The sequence below is a fragment of the Ranitomeya imitator genome, chromosome 3, assembly GCF_032444005.1.
Source record: "Ranitomeya imitator isolate aRanImi1 chromosome 3, aRanImi1.pri, whole genome shotgun sequence".
In the NCBI taxonomy this organism is placed as follows: Eukaryota; Metazoa; Chordata; class Amphibia; order Anura; family Dendrobatidae; genus Ranitomeya; species Ranitomeya imitator.
Genome location: NC_091284.1, coordinates 580,842,612 through 580,865,215, shown reverse-complemented (window position 1 = coordinate 580,865,215; position 22,604 = coordinate 580,842,612). Strand labels below are relative to the sequence as shown.

The 22,604-nt window shown below is 42.0% G+C and overlaps 1 protein-coding gene across 19 annotated transcripts in view; it reads left to right on the top strand.

Moving 5' to 3' along the window:
• Positions 1-22,604, top strand: part of MBNL2 (muscleblind like splicing regulator 2) — a 257,926-nt gene that overhangs the window by 212,836 nt on the left and 22,486 nt on the right. For 9 of the 19 annotated variants that reach the window (XM_069758016.1, XM_069758020.1, XM_069758014.1 and 6 more), the window contains 2 exons: positions 9,457-9,510; positions 10,161-10,314. In XM_069758016.1, the coding sequence (XP_069614117.1) occupies positions 9,457-9,510; positions 10,161-10,314 (208 nt within the window). The remainder of the gene's footprint in view (positions 1-9,456; positions 9,511-10,160; positions 10,315-22,604) is intronic. The other 10 variants (XM_069758027.1, XM_069758032.1, XM_069758030.1 and 7 more) reach the window with 2 other exon arrangements.

Sequence of the window (22,604 nt, the reverse complement as noted above, 5' to 3'; positions counted from 1 at the left end):
AAGAGGAGCCGAGTATTCCATCAGGTAGTCAGTTTGCAAGGCTCCAGGCCAAGGATTACTGATGTGACCACTGGACCAACTCTAATTCTGGAAAAATATCATTAGTATGTACCAATTCATACAAGCTCAATGTCCAGTCAGTACTAATGAGCACTGAAATGTTATCATCTACTGTACATAGGTAATATTTTCTCAGTAGATCCCCCAATAAGATCTTGATTCTTTTGTGCATCTGTGGATGTGGCGTGCGCTTTTATCATAGTGACCTCATCTTTTCACCCATTCTTGTAAGCAGGTCTCTTGTTTGTCAGTGCACATCAGCCAGAGTTTCCATGTTTATAACTGTAAGAATAATCTTTACCAAGGATGGACTAGTTAGTCCAGGCTCTCTCCTTCATCAGGATTGTACATTTCAATGGATCCATTGTACTTTTTTTCTGATATCCTTTTGTTAGTATACAAAGGCCGTTGTCTATCTTAGCTTGGCAGACAATGGCTAATGACAGATTTTACATATATAGTGTGACATGTCATATCTGAATAATAGCAGCATTCTCACAAGTATACCTAAGCACAAAGCGGCCACTCATACTCACACATTTTGTAATCAGCCGATGAATGCAGTCCATTGTCATCGCAGTTAGTGCAGAGTTTAACTCACACATTGCTGATATCAACAAAAGTAGCACTGCACTACATTTCTTCTTTCAGCGTGCTTTTTTATCTGGAGGTCTTTCTGGATTGTTACCAGTCCAAATGTAGAGAAGTCCAAGCGCAAGGTTTTTCCTAGTATCACAATCCATTTTACAAATGTTTTGCTAACTTTACCTTTTTTATACCACTATCAGAGTTCTGTTCTAAAGCGGTGTCATAATATAGTCGTTTGTGATTGTTGCAATAGTTCTGAGAGATTATTTAATGTGTATTACACTAAGTGGGGACACACAGTAAACATAAGCCCATGAGAAGGCCCCTGGTCAAGGGAATAAGCTCCTTCCAGACAGAGGTTTTTGTTATGATCTGGTGGCCTAGGAGCAGCATGAAACGTACTCTGGAGAAGGTAGAAGTAGCCGTGGGGGGTACCTAACACTCCCTAAACCCCTCGACACAGCCTAAGAACTAACTACCCCTAAAGACAGAAACGGGAAAACTATCTTGCCTCAGAGAAAATCCCCAAAGGATAGACAGCCCCCCACAAATATTGACTGTGAAAGGAGAGGGAAATAACATACGCAGACATGAAATCAGGATTTAGCATTGGTGGCCATACCAGCTAAAAAGGAAGAATAGGACAGAGTACTATGCGGTCAGTATTAAAACACTAGAAAATATCCACCACAGAAAATACAAAACACCACATCTGACTAAAGACATGGAGGGTATATCTGCATCTCCAGAGACACAGCTTGGCTGCAAAAAAAATCCTTCACAGACAAAGCTGGACAAAACAAAACAAGAAAATGGGGCACTAAAGTGATTAAGCCTAGGTTCTTCTGTACGTTTTGTCCTGTACAGAAGAACCTAGGCTTAATCACTTTAGTGCCCGATTTAGAATAAAAACAATTGATACTCGCCGTCTGCAGAGACACCATTTCTGCAATATCTTTACTGTTCTGTCAGAGCAAACATCCACTCTTACAAAGTTCTGAAGGACTCCCCAACAATGCCTCATGACCCACTGAACAATAACAATACCCACATTGCAGAAACCCGGCGGCTTCTGGAAGTATTAAAGGGGTTGCCCACTACTTGGATACCCCCTTCTCAGTATTTGTTTCCCCAAAGTAAAATAATAGCAGCTATACTCACCTTCGATGCGGGCACCGTTGCCACAGTGACGGCACTGGCTCTCCCGAGGCTTGCATGACATTATGTCATGCAATCTCTGCAGCCAGTTACCATCCACTCCATTCTCTCCACCTTTGGACGTAACTGACACTAGGAGGAAGTCGATGCCGCCTTTCGTATGTCAGTTATGTCTGTATTAGAGGAGAGTAAAGCGCCCCTGATTGGCTGCAAGAATCGCATAACATAACAATGTCACACAAGCCCCTGGAGAGCCAGTGCCAATGCAGCTAGAACAGCACCCACACCAGAGGTGAGCTTAGCTACAATTATTATACTACTAGATTGTGACCCGATTCTAACGCATTGGGTATTCTAGAATATGCATGTCCCCGTAGTATATGGACAATGATTATTCCAGAATTCGCGGCAGACTGTGCCCGTTGCTGATTGGTCGAGGCAACCTTTATGACATCATCGTCGCCATGGCAACCATTATGACATCTACGTCGATACTGTGCCCGTCGCTGATTTCTACGTCCTTTATGACATCATCGTCGCTGTGCCCATTGCTGATTGGTCGAGGTCTGGCGGCCTCGACCAGAGACGCGGGATGTCTACGTCCTTTATGACATCATCGTAGCTGTGCCCGTCGCTGATTGGTCGCAGCCTCCACCAATCAGAGACGCGGGATTTCTACGTCGATACGGTGCCCATCGCTGATTGGTCTAACGCATCGGGTATTCTAGAATATGCATGTCCCCGTAGTATATGGACAATAATGATTCCAGAATTCGCGGCAGACTGTGCCCGTCACGGATTGGCCGAGGCAACCTTTATGACATCATCGTCGCCATGGCAACCATTATGACATCATCGTCGCTGTGCCCGTTGCTGATTGGTCGAGGCAACCTTTATGTCATCATCGTCGCCATGGCAACCATTATGACATCGTCGCTGTGCCCGTCGCTGATTGGTCGGGGCAACCTTTATGACATCATTGTCGCCATGGCAACCATTATGACATCATCGTCGTTGTGCCCGTCTCTGATTGGTCTGGCGGCCTCGACCAATCAGAGACGCGGGATTTCCAGGACAGACAGACAGACAGACAGACGGAAAAACCCTTAGACAATTATATATATAGATGGGGGGAGGGGAAGGACGACATAATGATTGAGAAGGGGTGGTCTGAATAGTCGACAACCCCTTCAATACATTTTTATTGACTTCAGTGCACCATGTAAAATACAAATGATTATACACTAGTGGACATCACCTTATAGTATAAACAGTAAATAGGTTGTCGATTTTCATTGGAAAGTGCACAAATATAAGATCTTTATGTCATTACAATTATGATAGTGTGGAATTAACTGACAATTTTATCCCTAATTGGGCCTAACATGTTAAGAGTATTCTGTATTCCTGCACCTGGAAGATCGCACCCCGATGGGATAATTTCTCTCTAGTGAATGCAGCTTTCTGTAGGTGTGCAGTCAGTGGTACATTCTTGTTTTCTCGCACATCCATATTATTCTTTTCCTACACTTAAAAAGGATTTGCTCTCTAAAGTACACCACATGTCCTTATAGCAAGCGAAGGAGTAAAGCTGTTCCACTGGTGCGGTTGCCAGTTTCTGAGTCATGCTAAAGAAAACATTTCTTTTCTGGATAACATGGAACATTTTAAGCCCACAAGAATTAAAAAAATACAGCAAGAGAACTCCAAATCCTAAAAAGGAACATGCCTTACGGTCAGGAGGATTAACTGAAATGGTATTTGGGCACAGTTTACCAAAACAAGTCCCTATTCACATAAGACATATACCGCATTTTGTTGCAGCTGTTTACCAACTCTATGCCTTTTTATGTGTCTGTAAGGATTTTTAATGGCTCATCACAAATTTGGCGAGATTTGATGGCAAGAATAGTGATGCATACATTGCTATTCTCCCTATCTAAATTATGGATACTACAACAGAACCTGACCCGCTCCCATATCAAAGGGTTATTCTCATTATATGAAATTGGAAAAATTGCAAAATGCTTTTAAAAACAAGCGTCTTTGTAATCTACTTGTTAATAAAAATCCTGTCCTTTCTGAGGAACTTAGGGATATTTAATTTTATTGTTTATTGCGAGTGGCGTAGGTTATTGGTTACCTCTCCATCTAGCAGTGATCGCTGAACAGGCTCAGTGAGTACAAGCTCTTTCTAATAGAGCTTGTGAGCTTTGCTGTGAAGCTGGTGGGATCACTGGAGCTCACTGTTAGCTCCTGATCCGGCCAGTCTAGTGCAATTGTGCTCTTCCGATGCTGCAAAGGCCAACCTGCCTCATATCGCAGCATTGGTAAGCACACCGTTCATGGTTTGCACCACAACGTTTCTGCTGATGTGAACTGTCAATCATTCTGGAGCACACTACCCCCTAGGAGCCGGAGGCAGGGGAGCGAAGCATACATGAGGGAAACATGGAAGCAGTGGATTATAAATATTAAAATGCTTCTTACTTTACAACTGGTGATGTTATAGATGTAGGACTGTAAGTGCTGAAGGTACCTGTTCTGCTGAGCAGATGGTCTGTTAGCATTGTAATGATCACACAGCATATGTTAAGCTAGCTATTATAGAAACACATGCACTATATTCAGAAGGCTGCATATTATATACATGTCAATATGTTGGGCAGACTTTACAACATAGTTTAGTTTCTTTGATTTTAAGTTCTAAGGAAAATCCATTTGTTTAAAAACATTAGTTTAAGTAGGCATTTAAAGTTGTGTAACATGAGAATCTAGGGCAGTGTTCCCCAACTCCTGTCCTCAAGAGCCACCAACAGGTCATGTTTTCAGGATTTCCTTAGTATTGCACAGGTCATTGAATGCTTGCCTTTCCAGGTGATGCAATTATCACCTGTGCAATACTAAGGAAATCCTGAAAACATGACCTGTTGGTGGCTCTTGAGGAGAGGAGTTGGGGAACACTGATCTAGGGTATGAATTGAGTTTTTCCTTGTTTTCTATTGTCTCTTTATGTGTTGGTTAGTTCTGAATCTCATCTCTTTATTGTTTGTGAAAAACGTGAAAAATGTAAATGCTAAAGCAACAGTGACACTTGCAGACAGTAAGACTCCCTGTCCGAATGGGCAGTGTTATGATTGTTTATCTACTAAATCCCACCTTAATATAGAGGGAGTGCCATAACTGTACATCTGCTAAATCCCACGCTAATAGAGGGGAAGTGCCATAACTGAACATCTGCTAAATCCCACCCTAATAGAGAGGGAATGCCATAACTGTACATCTGCTTGAGTGGGATTCTGTACATCTATTAGAGTGGGATTTAGCGGATGTAGAGTTATGGCACTCCCTCTCTATCAGGGTAGGAACCCTAATAGAGAGGGAGTGCCATATCTGTACATCTGCTGAATCCCACCCCAATAGAGAGGAAGTGCCATAACTGAACATCTGCTAAATCCCACCCTAATAGAGAGGAAGTGCCATAACTGAACATCTGCTAAATCCCACCCTAATAGAGAGGGAGTGCCATATCTGTACATCTGCTAAATCCCACCCTAATAGAGAGGAAGTGCCATAACTGAACATCTGCTAAATCCCACGCTAATAGAGAGGAAGTGCCATAACTGAACATCTGCTAAATCCCACCCTAATAGAGAGGGAGTGCCATAACTGTACATCTGCTAAATCCCACCCTAATAGAGAGGGAGTGCCATAACTGAACATCTGCTAAATCCCACCCTAATAGAGAGGGAGTGCCATAACTGTACATCTGCTAAATCCCACTCTAATAGAGAGGAAGTGCCATAACTGTACATCTGCTAAATCCCACCCTAATAGAGAGGGAATGCCATAACTGTACATCTGCTTGAGTGAGATTCTGTACATCTATTAGAGTGGGATTTAGCGGATGTAGAGTTATGGCACTCCCTCTCTATCAGGGTAGGAACCCTAATAGAGAGGGAGTGCCATATCTGTACATCTGCTGAATCCCACCCTAATAGAGAGGAAGTGCCATAACTGTACATCTGCTAAATCCCACCCTAATAGAGAGGGAATGCCATAACTGTTTTGCAAAAAAGAAAAAAAAAAAAGAGCATGAACCGCACATCCCAAAATCATACGTTGATCTAAAGCCGCTAGGCAAAAATTAATATAACTGAATATGAGGGGCAGTGGGCTTCATACAGTCTGATCAGAATGTTAAACTGAAAACCTCATATTCAGTTATATTCATTTTTGCCTAGCGGCTTTAGATCAACGTATGATTTTGGGATGTGCGGTTCATGCTCTTTTTTTTTTTTTTTTTTTTGTAATGCCATAACTGTACATCTGATTGAGTGGGATTCTGTACATCTATTAGAGTGGGATTTAGCGGATGTAGAGTTATGGCACTCCCTCTCTATTAGAGTAGGAACCCTAATAGAGAGGGAGTGCCATATCTGTACATCTGCTGAATCCCACCCTAATAGAGAGAAAGTGCCATAACTGTACATCTGTGAAATTCCACCCTAATAGAGAGGGAGTGCCATAACTGTACGGGAGTGCCATAGTTGTACATCTGCTAAATCCCACCCTAATAGAGAGAAAGTGCCATAACTGTACATCTGTGAAATCCCACCCTAATAGAGAGGGAGTGCCATAACTGTACGGGAGTGCCATAACTGTACATCTGCTAAATCCCACCCTAATAGAGAGGGAAAGCCATAACTACATCTACTAACTCCCACTCTAATAGAGAGGTAGTGCCATAATTGTACGTCTGATAAATCCCACACTACTAGAGAGGTAGTGCCATAACTGTACATCTGCTAAATTCCATCCTAATAGAAAGGGTGTGCCATACTAATCCTAACCTAATGTAGAGGGAGTGCCATAACTCTACATCTGATAAATCCCATCCTAATAGAGAGGTAGTACCAAAAATGTACAGCTGCTAAATCCCATCCTAATAGAGAGGTAGTGTCAAAAAAGTGCAGCTGCTAAATCCCATCCTAATAGAGAGGTAGTACCTAAAAAGTACAGCTGCTAAATCCCATCATAATAGAGATGTAGTACCGAAAATGTACAGCTGCTAAATCCCATCCTAATAGAATGGTAGTACCGAAAAAGTACAGCTGCTAAATCCCATCCTAATAGAGAGGTAGTACCAAAAATGTACAGCTGCTAAATCCCATCCTAATAGAGAGGTAGTGTCAAAAAAGTACAGCTGCTAAATCCCATCTTAATAGAGAGGTAGTACCTAAAAATTACAGCTTCTCAATCCCATCCTAATAGAGAGGTAGTACCTAAAAAGTACAGCTGCTAAATCCCATCCTAATAGAGAGGTAGTACCTAAAAAGTACAGCTGCTAAATCCCATCCTAATAGAGAGGTAGTACCTAAAAAGTACAGCTGCTAAATCCCATCCTAATAGAGAGACAGTGCCATACGAATTCCATTCTAATATAAAGGGAGTGCCATAGCTGTACATCTGTTAAATTACTTAGTGTTGTACCAACTATGTTTATGTTTTATGGCCACATAATGTTACATTAGTATAGATTGTAACTCCATGCCTAAATTACTGACACACAATGTACTATTTTTATAGTGTACAGTATCTTCCCTTTACCAGAGCAATGTTTCCTTCGTTAGATGTTGGCCACTGATATCTTTACAACTTTTCCAATAATGCCAAAAATTCTTCAAGTACATTAAAAGTCTTTAAGTTAATGACCCGTTTTACAATATCACCATTGTAAACAGTTCTATTCAGAGGAGAATATGTGGGAATGCCCTTTAACTTTGTATGTGACAAGCGACTGCTGCACTTTGGTAACTTTTTTTTGCTTACCCCTAAGAGCAGATCTGCTGTTGTGTGCCTCACTGTTGCTACTATGTTTCTGCATCTTAACTAGCAGTGTTTAGTTGCTACTTATAAAAGTCTCTGGGTTGTAATTCTATTAGCGATTCTAAGGGGTTACTGTTCACCCCACATCACTCCAGAGTGAGTATAATTATTAAATTAGATGCCCTACATGTGTTTTAGACCAAGCTGCAAAAAAGACTGTTTTGGATACCTCTTCAATTTCCATAAACTAATCTGTGACCAGGTTTATGCTGCCCTACCTGTGACCGGCATAAAGTAGTGACCCTTCCGCACTCTATCACTTACCGTACTTGTCAATATGGTGACGTTTTTTTAGAAATCAGTTTGTCAAACTGCAGCAAGAGCTGAGTGCTGTTCAAGAGTCCTGTCACTGGTGTACATGACCTGAAAAGTCCTCCATATTCACGATCTGCACCCCACCCACTACTGATTGATAGCTTTCTATGCACTATTGTATAGTGTATTGTATATCTGTCAGTCGGTGTGGGTGGACGATAATGGCCGACAGCTCATGAATACTATGGACTCCTGAGTTAACAAGGTTTGTCTTCACTATATTGACAAGTAAGTGGCACACCATTGGAATCATGGTCACTGTCACTGCTTAAGATGTCCTCAGAAAGGGCAGCATAAACTTGGTGAGGGGAGCAAAGAGGTTCAGGTTACCCTGGCCCCGTGTCCAATTCTGTCCTATGTGGCAGCCAGATCAGGACAGTTTTCACTTCTACACTTGCCATCCTGAGTACGTCTTGGCACCTTCTTGGCATCATGACTGTCGAGAACAAGAGGTGTCCGGGATACCGGGCCAATGATCCTGGGTGCTGAAGTGAAGACTGTACTGATGTGGCTGCCACAAAGGACCTGACAGTTTCCCTTTAAATTGCCTTATTCTCCCAAAATTACACCTAGTCGTGGTATGTTTGTGGCAATTATTATTCTCCACTGCCTGTAAAGGGGTTATCCCATATGGCCTATTAGGGACCCCTCTCTATTCGCATGAGTGGAGACCAATGACAACCCAAGCATTTCTCGTTCTGAGCTTCACCATCATTACGATACATTTAATTTATTTTACTGTACTGTCAGTGTCACCCCACAATTAGGTGAATATTCCCAGTATTATTAACGTGCAGCCTGAAGACTTTGATAAGGGAGCCAAGAAGGTAGCCGATTTCTGTACATGTGTGACATTATATATTAGCTGTGAATAGACAATGGTTAAACCCATCTTGCAATACAAGAACTTAAAATGATCACAAAAATAATGTATGATTTCATTTGCTTTGAAGTTACTAGACATCAATATACTTTTAAGAGTAGTAAAATACAATGCCAGTGACTTGTTCAGGTGGCAGCACATATAGAAAAAAAAGCAACTAACTTCTAGTCTGCCATGGTGGAAGCTATTTAATCTTGCTGTGAATTGATCTTTTAATTTGCAAATGCTTAATGGAGTTTGAGAGATGCTATATTAATTTGATTTACCTGAAACATCTGTATTTTACTCTCTTATCTGCTTTAACTAAGGTACAGTAGATGCATTTTGCTTTAGTACTAATTCAAGGTGTAATACTCATTTCTTTAAAGAGACATTTTTGTTGTTGTGCATGCCTAGTGTTTTATATGTTGTATATTGCATTCAGAATATTTTTTTCCTTCTCACCTATCCACAATGCAATGCCGTTCCCATGATGCACCTCTGCTTGCTGTTTACCTGTATGTTAATTCGCTTGAATCCCATTGGCCCACTGCCATCATGTGCTCGCTGCCTGTTATTAAAAGACGCAGTCGACTGCCAAAGCAATGAAGCGACCTCTCGAAGCAACTGTAGATCTGGTACTTTGACCTTTCACCTTTTGCTTTGCATGTAGCTTTTTTTTTGTTGTTTTACAATGAAGCGACTAATATTTTTTTTATTGCTTTTTTAACATCATCTGAGACAACCAATGCATATAGCTAATGTATGGAAATGATCAAAGTCGTAATTAGCCATCTTCATTTTTTTATTTTTCATACGTTACAAATAAAGATTGCTGACATGGCTTCATTTTGAAGTACTTGTATACAAGATAAAGCTGAACCTATGCTCTATGCCATTTATTACAATAGTGGAGACATTTGGCTAAATTACAAATTTATATGGAATGTAGCAAATCTTACATTTTAGCCTATATTACTATGTGTAAAACTCCAGACTAGACTGTGATCAGATGCTATAATGCTCATGTAAATGATGTTATCTCTGTAGTCTGGTGACTACAGGCCTAATCTTCTGGTACCATGCTTTTGCTACCAATAACCAAATCTCACTCATTCTGCATTGCCTCAGTTTGGGTTAAGGTGCATGGCAAGGCATCTTTATTTTAGTTAAATTTTTTTCTTTACTTCAAATTTTATCACAATCCGTAATTTGTTGTTGATGTGTGTTTCCAGGTTTGCGCAGACCTTCTGACCTCTACAAGTGTCATCTAATTCTTTATTAACAGGCTTTTCCACATGGCGTCCTTCACCCTTTACCAAAGAGACCAGCTCTAGAAAAAAGCAATGGTGCCAGCGCACTTTTTAATCCTAGTGTCTTGCACTATCAACAGGCCCTTGCAAATGCACAGTTGCAGCAGCCTGCGGCATTTTTTCCAGCAGGTATGTGTCATAGCCTTTGTAATACTGAAAATACTCAATGACTATTTGTCTCTTTTTTTTTTTTTTGCTAAATGTATGTGATTTATATGAATCCTAAGTAAAAGTGTAACCTTATACGCTACTCTATGATATAACTGACGTGTAGTCAAAGTGTATCTTTCCTATAGAAATAAGGCTCTTATTTATCTGGCTTAAATTATATTACTGGTTTCTAACTCTATCTATCTATCCCATATCTATCTATCTTTCAATCGATCTATCTATCTATCCCATATCTCCATATCTATCTATCTATCCCATATCTATCTAATATCTATTATCTATCATTATCTAATCATATGTATCGATTAACTATCTGCACACATGGTCAAAATTGTTGGTACCCCTCGTTTAATGACAGAAAAACCCACAATGGTCACAGAAATAACTTGAATCTGACAAAAGTAATAATAAATAAAAGATCTATGAAAATGAACAAATGAAAGTCAGACATTGCTTTTCAATGATGGTACCTTTAACTTATTATTTGTTGCACAACCTTTTGAGGCAATCACTGCAATCAAACGATTCCTGTAACTGTCAATGAGACTTCTGCACCTCTCGACAGGTATTTTGGCAAACTGCTCCAGTTGTATCGTGTTTGAAGGTTGCATTTTCCAGACTGCATGTTTCAGCTATTTTCAAAGATGCTCCATAGGATTTAGGTCAGGGCTCATAGAAGGCCACTTCAGAATAGTCCAATGTTTTCCTCTTACAGGTCCTTCTCAAAAAATTAGCATATAGTGTTAAATTTCATTATTTACCATAATGTAATGATTACAATTAAACTTTCATATATTATAGATTCATTATCCACCAACTGAAATTTGTCAGGTCTTTTATTGTTTTAATACTGATGATTTTGGCATACAACTCATGATAACCCAAAAAACCTGTCTCAATAAATTAGCATATTTCACCCATCCAATCAAATAAAAGTGTTTTTTAATAACAAACAAAAAAACCAACAAATAATATTGTTCAGTTATGCACTCAATACTTGGTCGGGAATCCTTTGACAGAAATGACTGCTTCAATGCGGCGTGGCATGGAGGCAATCAGCCTGTGACACTGCTGAGATGTTATGGAGGCCCAGGATGCTTCAATAGCGGCCTTAAGCTCATCCAGAGTGTTGGGTCTTGCGTCTCTCAACTTTCTCTTCACAATATCCCACAGATTCTCTATGGGGTTCAGGTCAGGAGAATTGGCAGGCCAATTGAGCACAGTAATACCATGGTCAGTAAACCATTTACCAGTGGTTTTGGCACTGTGAGCAGGTGCCAGGTCGTGCTGAAAAATGAAATCTTCATCTCCATAAAGCATTTCAGCCGATGGAAGCATGAAGTGCTCCAAAATCTCCTGATAGCTAGCTGCATTGACCCTGCCCTTGATGAAACACAGTGGACCAACACCAGCAGCTGACATGGCACCCCACACCATCACTGACTGTGGGTACTTGACACTGGACTTCAGGCATTTTGGCATTTCCTTCTCCCCAGTCTTCCTCCAGACTCTGGCACCTTGATTTCCGAATGACATGCAAAATTTGCTTTCATCAGAAAAAAGTACTTGGGACCACTTAGCAACAGTCCAGTGCTGCTTCTCTGTAGCCCAGGTCAGGCGCCTCTGCCGCTGTTTATGGTTCAAAAGTGGCTTTACCTGGGGAATGCGGCACCTGTAGCCCATTTCCTGCACACGCCTGTGCACGGTGGCTCTGGATGTTTCCACACCAGACTCAGTCCACTGCTTCCTCAGGTTCCCCAAGGTCTGGAATCGGTCCTTCTCCACAATCTTCCTCAGGGTCCGGTCTCCTCTTCTCGTTGTACAGCGTTTTCTGCCACATTGTTTCCTTCCAACAGACTTACCATTGAGGTGCCTTGATACAGCACTCTGGGAACAACCTATTTGTTGAGAAATTTCTTTCTGGGTCTTACCCTCTTGCTTGAGGGTGTCAATGATGGCCTTCTTGACATCTGTCAGGTCGCTAGTCTTACCCATGATGGGGGTTTTGAGTAATGAACCAGGCAGGGAGTTTATAAAAGCCTCAGGTATCTTTTGCATGTGTTTAGAGTTAATTAGTTGATTCAGAAGATTAGGGTAATAGGTCGTTTAGAGAACCTTTTCTTGATATGCTAATTTATTGAGACAGGTTTTTTGGGTTATCAGGAGTTGTATGCCAAAATCATCAGTATTAAAACAATAAAAGACCTGACAAATTTCAGTTGGTGGATAATGAATATAATATATGAAAGTTTAATTGTAATCATTACATTATGGTAAATAATGAAATTTAACACTATATGCTAATTTTTTGAGAAGGACCTGTAGCCATTCTTGAGTGTTTTTAGCTTCCTCTGGTCCATGTTGAGTGTATTACACACCATGTCACCAAACAGCACAGTAAGTATCTGTAGCCCTATATACAGATCCACTCACCGATTCCAAGATTGTAGACACCTGTGATGCTAGTTAGTGGACACACCTTGATTTAACATGGCCCTTTTGTCACATTATTTTCAGGAGTACAGTCATTTCTGTCCAGGCCTATTTCATGATTTATTTATTTTTTTAATTCTGTGGAAGCATGGTTGAGAAGCAACGTCTGACTTTCATTTGTTAATTTTCATAGACCTTTATTACTTTTATCAGATTCAAGTTATTTCTGTGACCATTGTGGATTTTCTGTCATTAAATGAGGGGTACCAACAATTTTGAGCACATGTGTATTTATCTATTATCTATCTAAATTTGTAAGATATAAAATAGCTATACAAATCTTTCAGTTAAATTGTGTGTCTTAGGCTCTGTTCACACTATGTTTATACATCTGGAAGGCACTGATTTAGCTTAAACTTACCTGGTTATACACTAAGTTTGTAATAGATCTTTTCAGAACTTCATTTTTCTAATACATAGAAATGAAATAATTTTCTGTCAGCCGTCGCTCCCTGCTATGGTTAGTTTTGAAATGATCACCATATTTGAGTTAACAGAATAAGCAGCATTCAGTAAGCTCTGAAGCGCCCCCTAGTGGTGACTGGAGGTAGACTAAATTTTGTCACCCAAGGCCATGTTGCCATGTTCTGAATGGTTGTGTTTTTTCCTCAGTTGTCCATGCTAAAATATGCAGTTACGATGTGCTCTGTGTGTTGCATTTTTGCTGCTTTTTTTTCTGTTTTCTTTTTTTTTAGTGCGGATTTGATAGAGTGATTCCACACATTAAGAGTAGGACCACGCGGCTGATTTCTCCACATCCGGGAAAACCGGTCTGATTATTCTTGTCAGACTTTAATCAGAGTGGGATCAGTTTATCTCGAACCTGAAGAGAAAAACAAAAATTAGTTTCTCCACCTTCCCCGTTCTGTCAGTCCATGAAAATCAGACCGTACTCAGTGTGGTCTAATTTTTTTTTCATGGACTCAGACTTCCATTGCCGATTTCGGTCTGATACTCGGATCAAAATCGGACATGTCTGCAATTTTTTTCACGGATCACTGAGTCAGAGGAAAAAAATCGGATATGTGAACAGAACCATAGAATATCATAGATACAAGTGCTATCCATGAAAACCACACACGTGCAAGAAAATCGGTGCACAAGCCCAAAAAAAACCATTGCACTTTTACATGCGTTTTTTCTCAAATAAACTTCTATGGAAAAAAGCATACAGTTCAATAGATTTTCAAATATACAGTAAGCATACGTGTCCATGAACTCACAGCCACTTTGAACTGTTGAAAGGGTTGTGCGGGACTTTACCAATGATGGTCTATCCCACTGATTTGAATAGGGGACAGATATGCCGTACGCAGCCTACAGTTGACGGACATGTCCTCTACAGGTCCACAACTAAGCAGTTCCCACTGCCACCGGGAAAAGCTGGCCGGCGGGGGTGCCGGGTGTCGCTGCCCCACTGATCAGACATCGATGACCCAGTCTAAGCATAGTCCATCATTGTTAAAGTCCTGGACAGCCTATTTAAGGGCAGCAGATTTTCTGCACAAAAATGTAGTGGAAAAATGCATTTAAGCTACTTGGGAACATGGCCTGAAAAGGGTTTTCAAAGATCTGCCAAAAAATTGGCAGGTAGGGGAAATGGGATAAACTAATAAAAGCCACATTTTTACTGAATTTGTAAAACTCCTTTAACCCTAGGACTATGTAAGGTTTTAGTGTTCTGAAACAAAACATCTAAGCTCCTCTGCTATATGACTTTGGAAAGAAATGTTCAAGTGTAGAAGTCAATGGCAAGAGTATGCAGTGTATAGGCATAGCTACATGTGTTATACAGGTATACAACAAACAGGCTGAACAAGGTCCAGAGGGCATGGTTTAAGGAGATAACTAGTAGGTCTCAGAAATACCATAGCATATTAATGGTATTGTTTAGAAAGAAATTAAAGGTGATTTTCACTTTTTTTAACCCCTTCCCGACCTTTGACGCCACGTAGGCGTCATGAAAGTCGGTGCCAATCCGACCCATGACGCCTATGCGGCGTCATGGAAAGATCGCGTCCCTGCAGACCGGGTGAAAGGGTTAACTCCCATTTCACCCGATCTGCAGGGACAGGGGGAGTGGTAGTTTAGCCCAGGGGGGGTGGCTTCACCCCCTCGTGGCTACGATCGCTCTGATTGGCTGTTGAAAGTGAAACTGCCAATCAGAGCGATTTGTAATATTTCACCCATTATAACGGGTGAAATATTACAATCCAGCCATGGCCGATGCTGCAATATCATCGGCCATGGCTGGAAATACTAGTGTGCCCCCACACCACCCCTCCGATCGCCCCCGCAGCCCCCCGATCTGGCCGGTACACTGCTCCGGCTCCCCTCCGTCCAGTGCTCCGCTCCCCCCCGTGCTCGTGTCCGCTCCCCCCGTGCTCCAATCACCCCCCCGTGCTCCAATCACCCCCCCTGCACTCCGATCCACCCCCCCCCGTGCTCCGTTCCACCCCCCGTGCTCCATTCCAGCCCCCCCGTGCTCCGTTCCACGCCCCCCGTGCTCCGTTCCACCCCTCCCGCGCTCCGATTCCCCCCCCCGTGCTCCGATCCCCCCCCCCCGTGGTCCCCCCCCACCCTATCATACTTACCGATCCAGCCGTGGTCCCGTCCGTCTTCTCCCGGGCGCCGCCATCTTCCAAAATGGCGGGCGCATGCGCAGTGCGCCCGCCGAATCTGCCGGCCGGCAGATTCGTTCCAAAGTGCATTTTGATCACTGAGATATAATCTATCTCAGTGATCAAAATAAAAAAAATAATAAATGACCCCCCCCCCTTTGTCACCCCCATAGGTAGGGACAATAAAAAAATAAAGAAATTTTTTTTTTCCACTAATGTTAGAATAGGGGTAGGGTTAGGGGTAGGGCTAGGGTTAGGGGTAGGGTTAGGGGTAGGGTTAGGGTTAGGGCTAGGGTTAGGGGTAGGGTTAGGGGTAGGGGTAGGGTTAGGGGTAGGGTTAGGGCTAGGGTTAGGGTTAGGAATGTGCACACGTATTCTGGTCCTCTGCGGATTTTTCCGCTGCGGATTTGATAAATCCGCAGTGCTAAACCGCTGCGGATTTATGGCGGATTTACCGCGTTTTTTTCTGCGCATTTCACTGCGGTTTTACAATTGCGATTTTCTATTGGAGCAGTTGTAAAACCGCTGCGGAATCCGCACAAAGAAGTGACATGCTGCGGAATGTAAACCGCTGCGTTTCCGTGCAGTTTTTCCGCAGCATGTGTACAGCAATTTTTGTTTCCCATAGGTTTACATTGAACTGTAAACTCATGGGAAACTGCTGCGGATCCGCAGCGTTTTCCGCAGCGTGTGCACATACCTTTAGAATTAGGCTATGTGCACACGGTGCTGATTTGGCTGCGGATTCGCAGCAGTGTTCCATCAGGTTTACAGTACCATGTAAACATATGAAAAACCAAATCCGCTGTGCCCATGGTGCGGAAAATACCGCGCGGGAACGCTGCGTTGTATTTTCCGCAGCATGTCAATTCTTTGTGCGGATTCCGCGGCGTTTTACACCTGTTCCTCAATAGGAATCCGCAGGTGAAATCCGCACAAAAAACACTGGAAATCCGCGGAAAATCCGCAGGTAAAACACAGTGCCTTTTACCCGCAGATTTTTCAAAAATGGTGCGGAAATATCTCACACGAATCCGCAACGTGGGCACATAGCCTTAGGGTTAGGGTTAGGGTTGGAATTAGGGTTGTGGTTAGGGTTAGGGGTGTGTTGGGGTTAGGGTTGTGGTTAGGGGTGTGTTGCGGTTAGGGTTGTGATTAGGATTATGGCTACAGTTGGGATTAGGGTTAGGGGTGTGTTGGGGTTAGTGTTGGAGTTAGAATTGAGGGGTTTCCACTGTTTAGGCACATCAGGGGTCTCCAAACGCAACATGGCGCCACCATTGATTCCAGCCAATCTCGTATTCAAAAAGTCAAATGGTGCTCCCTCACTTCCGAGCCCTGACGTGTGCCCAAACAGTGGTTTACCCCCACATATGGGGTACCAGCATACTCAGGACAAACTGCGCAACAAGTACTGGGGTCCAATTTCTCCTGTTACCCTTGTGAATCTAAAAAAATGCTTGCTAAAACATAATTTTTGAGGAAAGAAAAATGATTTTTTATTTTCACGGCTCTGCGTTGTAAACGTCTGTGAAGCACTTGGGGGTTCAAAGTGCTCACCACACATCTAGATAAGTTCCTTTCGGGGTCTAGTTTCTAAAATGGGGTCACTTGTGGGGGGTTTCTACTGTTTAGGCACACCAGGGGCTCTGCAAACGCAACGTGACACCCGCAGACCATTCCATCAAAGTCTGCATTTCAAAAGTCACTACTTCCCTTCTGAACCCCGACGTGTGCCCAAACAGTGGTTTACCCCCACATATGGGGTATCAGCGTACTCAGGAGAAACTGGACAACAACTTTTGGGGTCCAATTTCTCCTGTAACCCTTGGGAAAATAAAAAATTCTGGGCTAAATAATTATTTTTGAGGAAAGAAAACGTATTTATTATTTTCACGGCTCTGCATTATAAACTTCTATGAAGCACTTGGGGGTTCAAAGTGCTCACCACACATCTAGATAAGTTCCTTTCAGGGTCTAGTTTCCAAAATGGGGTCACTTGTGGGGGGTTTCTACTGTTTAGGCACATCAGGGGCTCTGCAAACGCAACGTGACGCCCGCAGAGCATTCCATCAAAGTCTGCATTTCAAAACGTCACTACTTCAATTCCAAGCCCCGGCATGTGCCCAAACAGTAGTTTACCCCCACATATGGGGTATCACCGTACTCAGGAGAAACTGGACAACAAATATTGGGGTCCAATTTCTCCTGTTACCCTTGGGAAAATTAAAAAATTCTGGGCTAAATAATTATTTTTGAGGAAAGAAAACGTATTTATTATTTTCACGGCTCTGCATTATAAACTTCTATGAAGCACTTGGGGGTTCAAAGTGCTCACCACACATCTAGATAAGTTCCTTTGGGGGTCTAGTTTCCAAAATGGGGTCACTTGTGGGGGGTTTCTACTGTTAAGCCACATCAGGGGCTCTGCAAACGCAACGTGACGCCCACAGAGCATTCCATCAAAGTCTGCATTTCAAAACGTCACTACTTCACTTCCGAGCCCCGGCATGTGCCCAAACAGTGATTTACCCCCACATATGGGGTATCAGCGTACTCAGGAGAAACTGGACAACAACTTTTGGGGTCAAATTTCTCCTGTTACCCTTGGGAAAATAAAAAATTGCAGGCTAAAAGATCATTTTTGAGAAAATAATTTTTTTTTTTATTTTCATGGCTCTGCGTTATAAACTTCTGTGAAGCACTTGGGGGTTCAAAGTCCTCACCACACATCTAGATTAGTTCCTTTGGGGGTCTAGTTTCTAAAATGGTGTCATTTCTGGGGGATCTCCAATGTTTAGGCACACAGGGGCTCTCCAAACGTGACATGGTGTCCGCTAATGATTGGAGCTATTTTTCCATTTAAAAAGCCAAATGGCGTGCCATCCCTTCCGAGCCCTGCCGTGCGCCCAAACAGTGGTTTACCCCCACATATGGGGTATCAGCGTACTCAGGACAAACTGGACAACAATATTTGGGGTCCAATTTCTCCTATTATCCTTGGCAAAATAGGAAATTCCAGGCTAAAAAATCATTTTTGAGGAAAGAAAAATTATTTTTTATTTTCATGGCTCTGCGTTATAAACTTCTGTGAAGCACCTGGGGGTTTAAAGTGCTCAATATGCATCTAGATAAGTTCCCTGGGGGGTCTAGTTTCCAAAATGGGGTCACTTGTGCGGGAGCTCCAATGTTTAGGCACACAGGGGCTCTCCAAACGCGACATGGTGTCCGCTAACAATTGGACCTAATTTTCCATTCAAAAAGTCAAATGGCGCGCCTTCTCTTCCGAGCCCTGCCGAGTGCCCAAACAGTGGTTTACCCCCACATATGAGGTATCGGCGTACTCGGGAGAAATTGCCCAACAAATTTTATGATCCATTTTATCCTACTGCCCATGTGAAAATGAAAAAATTGAGGCGAAAAGAATTTTTTTGTGAAAAAAAATTACTTTTTCATTTTTACAGATCAATTTGTGAAGCACCTGAGGGTTTAAAGTGCTCACTAGGCATCTAAATTAGTTCCTTGGGGGGTCTAGTTTCCAAAATGGGGTCACTTGTGGGGGAGCGCCAATGTTTAGGCACACAGGAGCTATCCAAACGCGACATGGTGTCCGCTAACGATGGAAATAATTTTTCATTCAAAAAGTCAAATGGCGCTCCTTCCCTTCCGAGCCTTACCATGTGCCCAAACAGTGGTTTACCTCCACATGTGAGGTATTGGTGTACTCAGGAGAAATTGCCCAACACATTTTAGGATCCATTTTATCCTGTTGCCCATGTGAAAATGAAAAAATTGAGGCTAAAAGAATTTTTTTGTGAAAAAAAAGTACTTTTTCATTTTTACGGATCAATTTGTGAAGCACCTGGGGGTTCAAAGTGCTCACTATGCATCTAGATAAGTTCATTGGGGCGTCTAGTTTCCAAAATGGGGTCACTTGTGGGGGAGCTCCAATTTTTAGGCACACGGGGGCTCTCCAAACGTGACATGGTGTCCGCTAAAGAGTGGAGCCAATTTTTGATTCAAAAAGTCAAATGGCGCTCCTTCCCTTCCAAGCCCTGCCGTGCGCCAAAACAGTGGTTTACCCCCACATATGAGGTATCAGCGTACTCAGGACAAATTGGACAACAACTTTCGTGGTTCAGTTTCTCCTTTTACCATTGGGAAAATAAAAAAATTGTTGCTAAAAGATAATTTTTGTGACTAAAAAGTTAAATGTTCATTTTTTCCTTCCATGTTGCTTCTGCTGCTGTGAAGCACCTGAAGGGTTAATAAACTTCTTGAATGTGGTTTTGAGTACCTTGAGGGGTGCAGTTTTTAGAATGGTGTCACTTTTGGGTATTTTCAGCCAAATAGACCCCTCAAACTGACTTCAAATGTGAGGTGGTCCCTAAAAAAAATGGTTTTGTAAATTTCGTTGTAAAAATGACAAATCGCTGGTCGAATTTTAACCCTTATAACTTCCTAACAAAAAAAAATTTTGTTTCCAAAATTGTGCTGATGTAAAGTAAACGTGGGAAATGTTATTTATTAACTATTTTGTGTCACATATCTCTCTGGTTTAACAGAATAAAAATTCAAAATGTGAAAATTGCGAAATTTTCAAAATTTTCGCCAAATTTCCGTGTTTATCACAAATAAATGCAGAATTTATTGACCTAAATTTACCACTAACATGAAGCCCAATATGTCACGAAAAAACAATCTCAGAACCGCTAGGATCCGTTGAAGCGTTCCTGAGTTATTACCTCATAAAGGGACACTGGTCAGAATTGCAAAAAACGGCAAGGTCTTTAAGGTCAAAATAGGCTGGGTCTTGAAGGGGTTAAAAGTGGTCCCCAGATGATCTGATCCTTGTAGGAAAAAAAAAAGAAAAAAGAAAACAGTACTCACCTTTCCCAGGTCCAGCGCTGCTGCTCCCATCTCTGCGTTTTGGGTGCAGTGTTCACATCACATCAATACCACTACAGTTAATCATAGAGCTCAGCGGCACGTGCTGTCCACATCTGCAGAGCCTCTGAGCTAAATGATTGGCTGCAGCAGTAATATAAGTCGTCGATATGATGTTAGCACTGCAGGCAAAAAATAGAGATGGAAGCAACGCAGTGCTAGACCCAGGGTGGGTGAGCACTTTCCGTATTTGTTTCTTTGCTGTTTACTAGGATCTGAATTATGGGGGACCATTGTTCTTAAATTGGAAAGCCCCTTTAAATTAGAATGACTGTTTAGACACTAAAGGAAAACAAACTGGTGTATTAGAATCGCCGAGTATTGTATAAAATGGACAAATGTCCCGGGATATCCATTGGATTCAGGCATGGAGATTCTGCTTGCATGCACCCAATGTAACAATATACACCACTTACACTTCTCACTACCGCATGTATGGCTGAAATCTAGAACAGATTATTATAAAACCGCTTAAGCTAACACACATTTATTTGTTGCACTGAATCTTCTCAAGTGTGTAGCTGGCCAACCCGTTACAGCTAAATGGATAGTTGTTAAAGGAAAATGAATGGCTGGATAGTAAAGTTCAGTACACATTACCATTTGCTTGTGATAGCAGCCTCTTATAATTACACTGCTGCTTTATTTTTAGTGTGGAGGAATACATACACGTTTAGCTCATACTAAGGAAAAAAAACACTAGACTGTAAGCGTTAAAATAACATAGTTGCAATTTTCCAAAAGGATCATTTACAGCATTATTCTAGAGCCCTTGAACATTACCCTAGAGACTTGTACTCAGTGTTATTGTAGAGACACTGCAGCCAATCATTTTTTTGATATTCTTGCCAGGCCCCTGTTTATATATTAAAATTAAAAATAATATTGGCAGGACCAAATGACCCACTGGTGTGTATGGACCTCCTGGCTCTGCCTAACAAATAAATAATATTTGGGGACAAGAGAAATATCAGTTGGAATTTAAAGGGAATCTGTCAGTAAGATCAATAATAATAACCCTCCTACGCTGTCTATATGGGCATGTAGGTCATAGGAAGATGAATAAAATACTTTTATATCTGCGATCTGATGTCTTATTCCAGAGAAATGTAAGTTTTTATTAATATGACAATAAGCTGTAAAGATCTATGGGCCGGACACTGATCTCCCTGAAAATCTGCCTCCAGAGATTTTTTTAAGTGAAAGGGGGAGTTACCAGTGTGAGACCTGTAGATCAGGAAAGCAGACTGTCAGTCATTACATGTCTCACGCTGGTAACTCCTTTCATTTACAATAAGTTCTGGAGGCAGATTCTCATTCAGATCAGTGTCCGGCCCATAGATCTTAACAGCTACTTTAGGCTATGTTCATAGGGACTTTATTCTTGGCTTCATAGATGATTATTTCTACTTTATCAAGTGGGCTGCATCTTTCCAAACCAGTAAACCAGACACCTCAGTTCTTATCTCCATGGGATATAGAAATGTGCTTTCCTTGATCTCTTCATAATTAGGGTTGTTCAGTTCTCCGTTCTGGGTCTGATGTGCTCTGCCGCGGTGTGTTAGCGTGCTGGAATTTGTTCCCCTCGCTGCTGTTTATATAAGAGTGTGAACTTGGTGTACGGTATTTTTTGTGTGCTGCCCTTCACTGTGAGGCCATTCATCAGTTTCCTCCACAGCTTGAATCCTAACGTTATCCAAAAAGTACATATAGGGCATTGGGCATACACATTAGACTGGTAGACATGTGGTTCAGGTTCATACTGTCTCCTTCATACCGCAGTATGGAGATAACCTAAGCTGGAAACACTGTAGGGTGTTCCCATTTTCAAAAACTTCCGTTCACAGCCACAAACAAACTTTACAAAGTCTTCCGGGGTCCAGTAATGAGTCTCCACCACCAATGCCAGTGTTTGGTATTATATGCATTTCTAATGTCACATCAACAGCGCTGCGGCCAATCAGTGAGCTCAGCAGCTCATGCTGTCTGCTCAGGCAAAGCCGCTGAGCTCACTGATTGGCTGCAGCGCTGTCAACTTGATGTCAGTGCCGCAGGTATTAACAGAAACTGGAAGCAGCATCAGAAACTCAGTGTTGGACCTGGGGAGGGTGTGTAAAGGACAGATTAGTTTTTAAAACAAACTGTAAATAGAAACATATCATCACTGTCATATGAACTACTACTAAA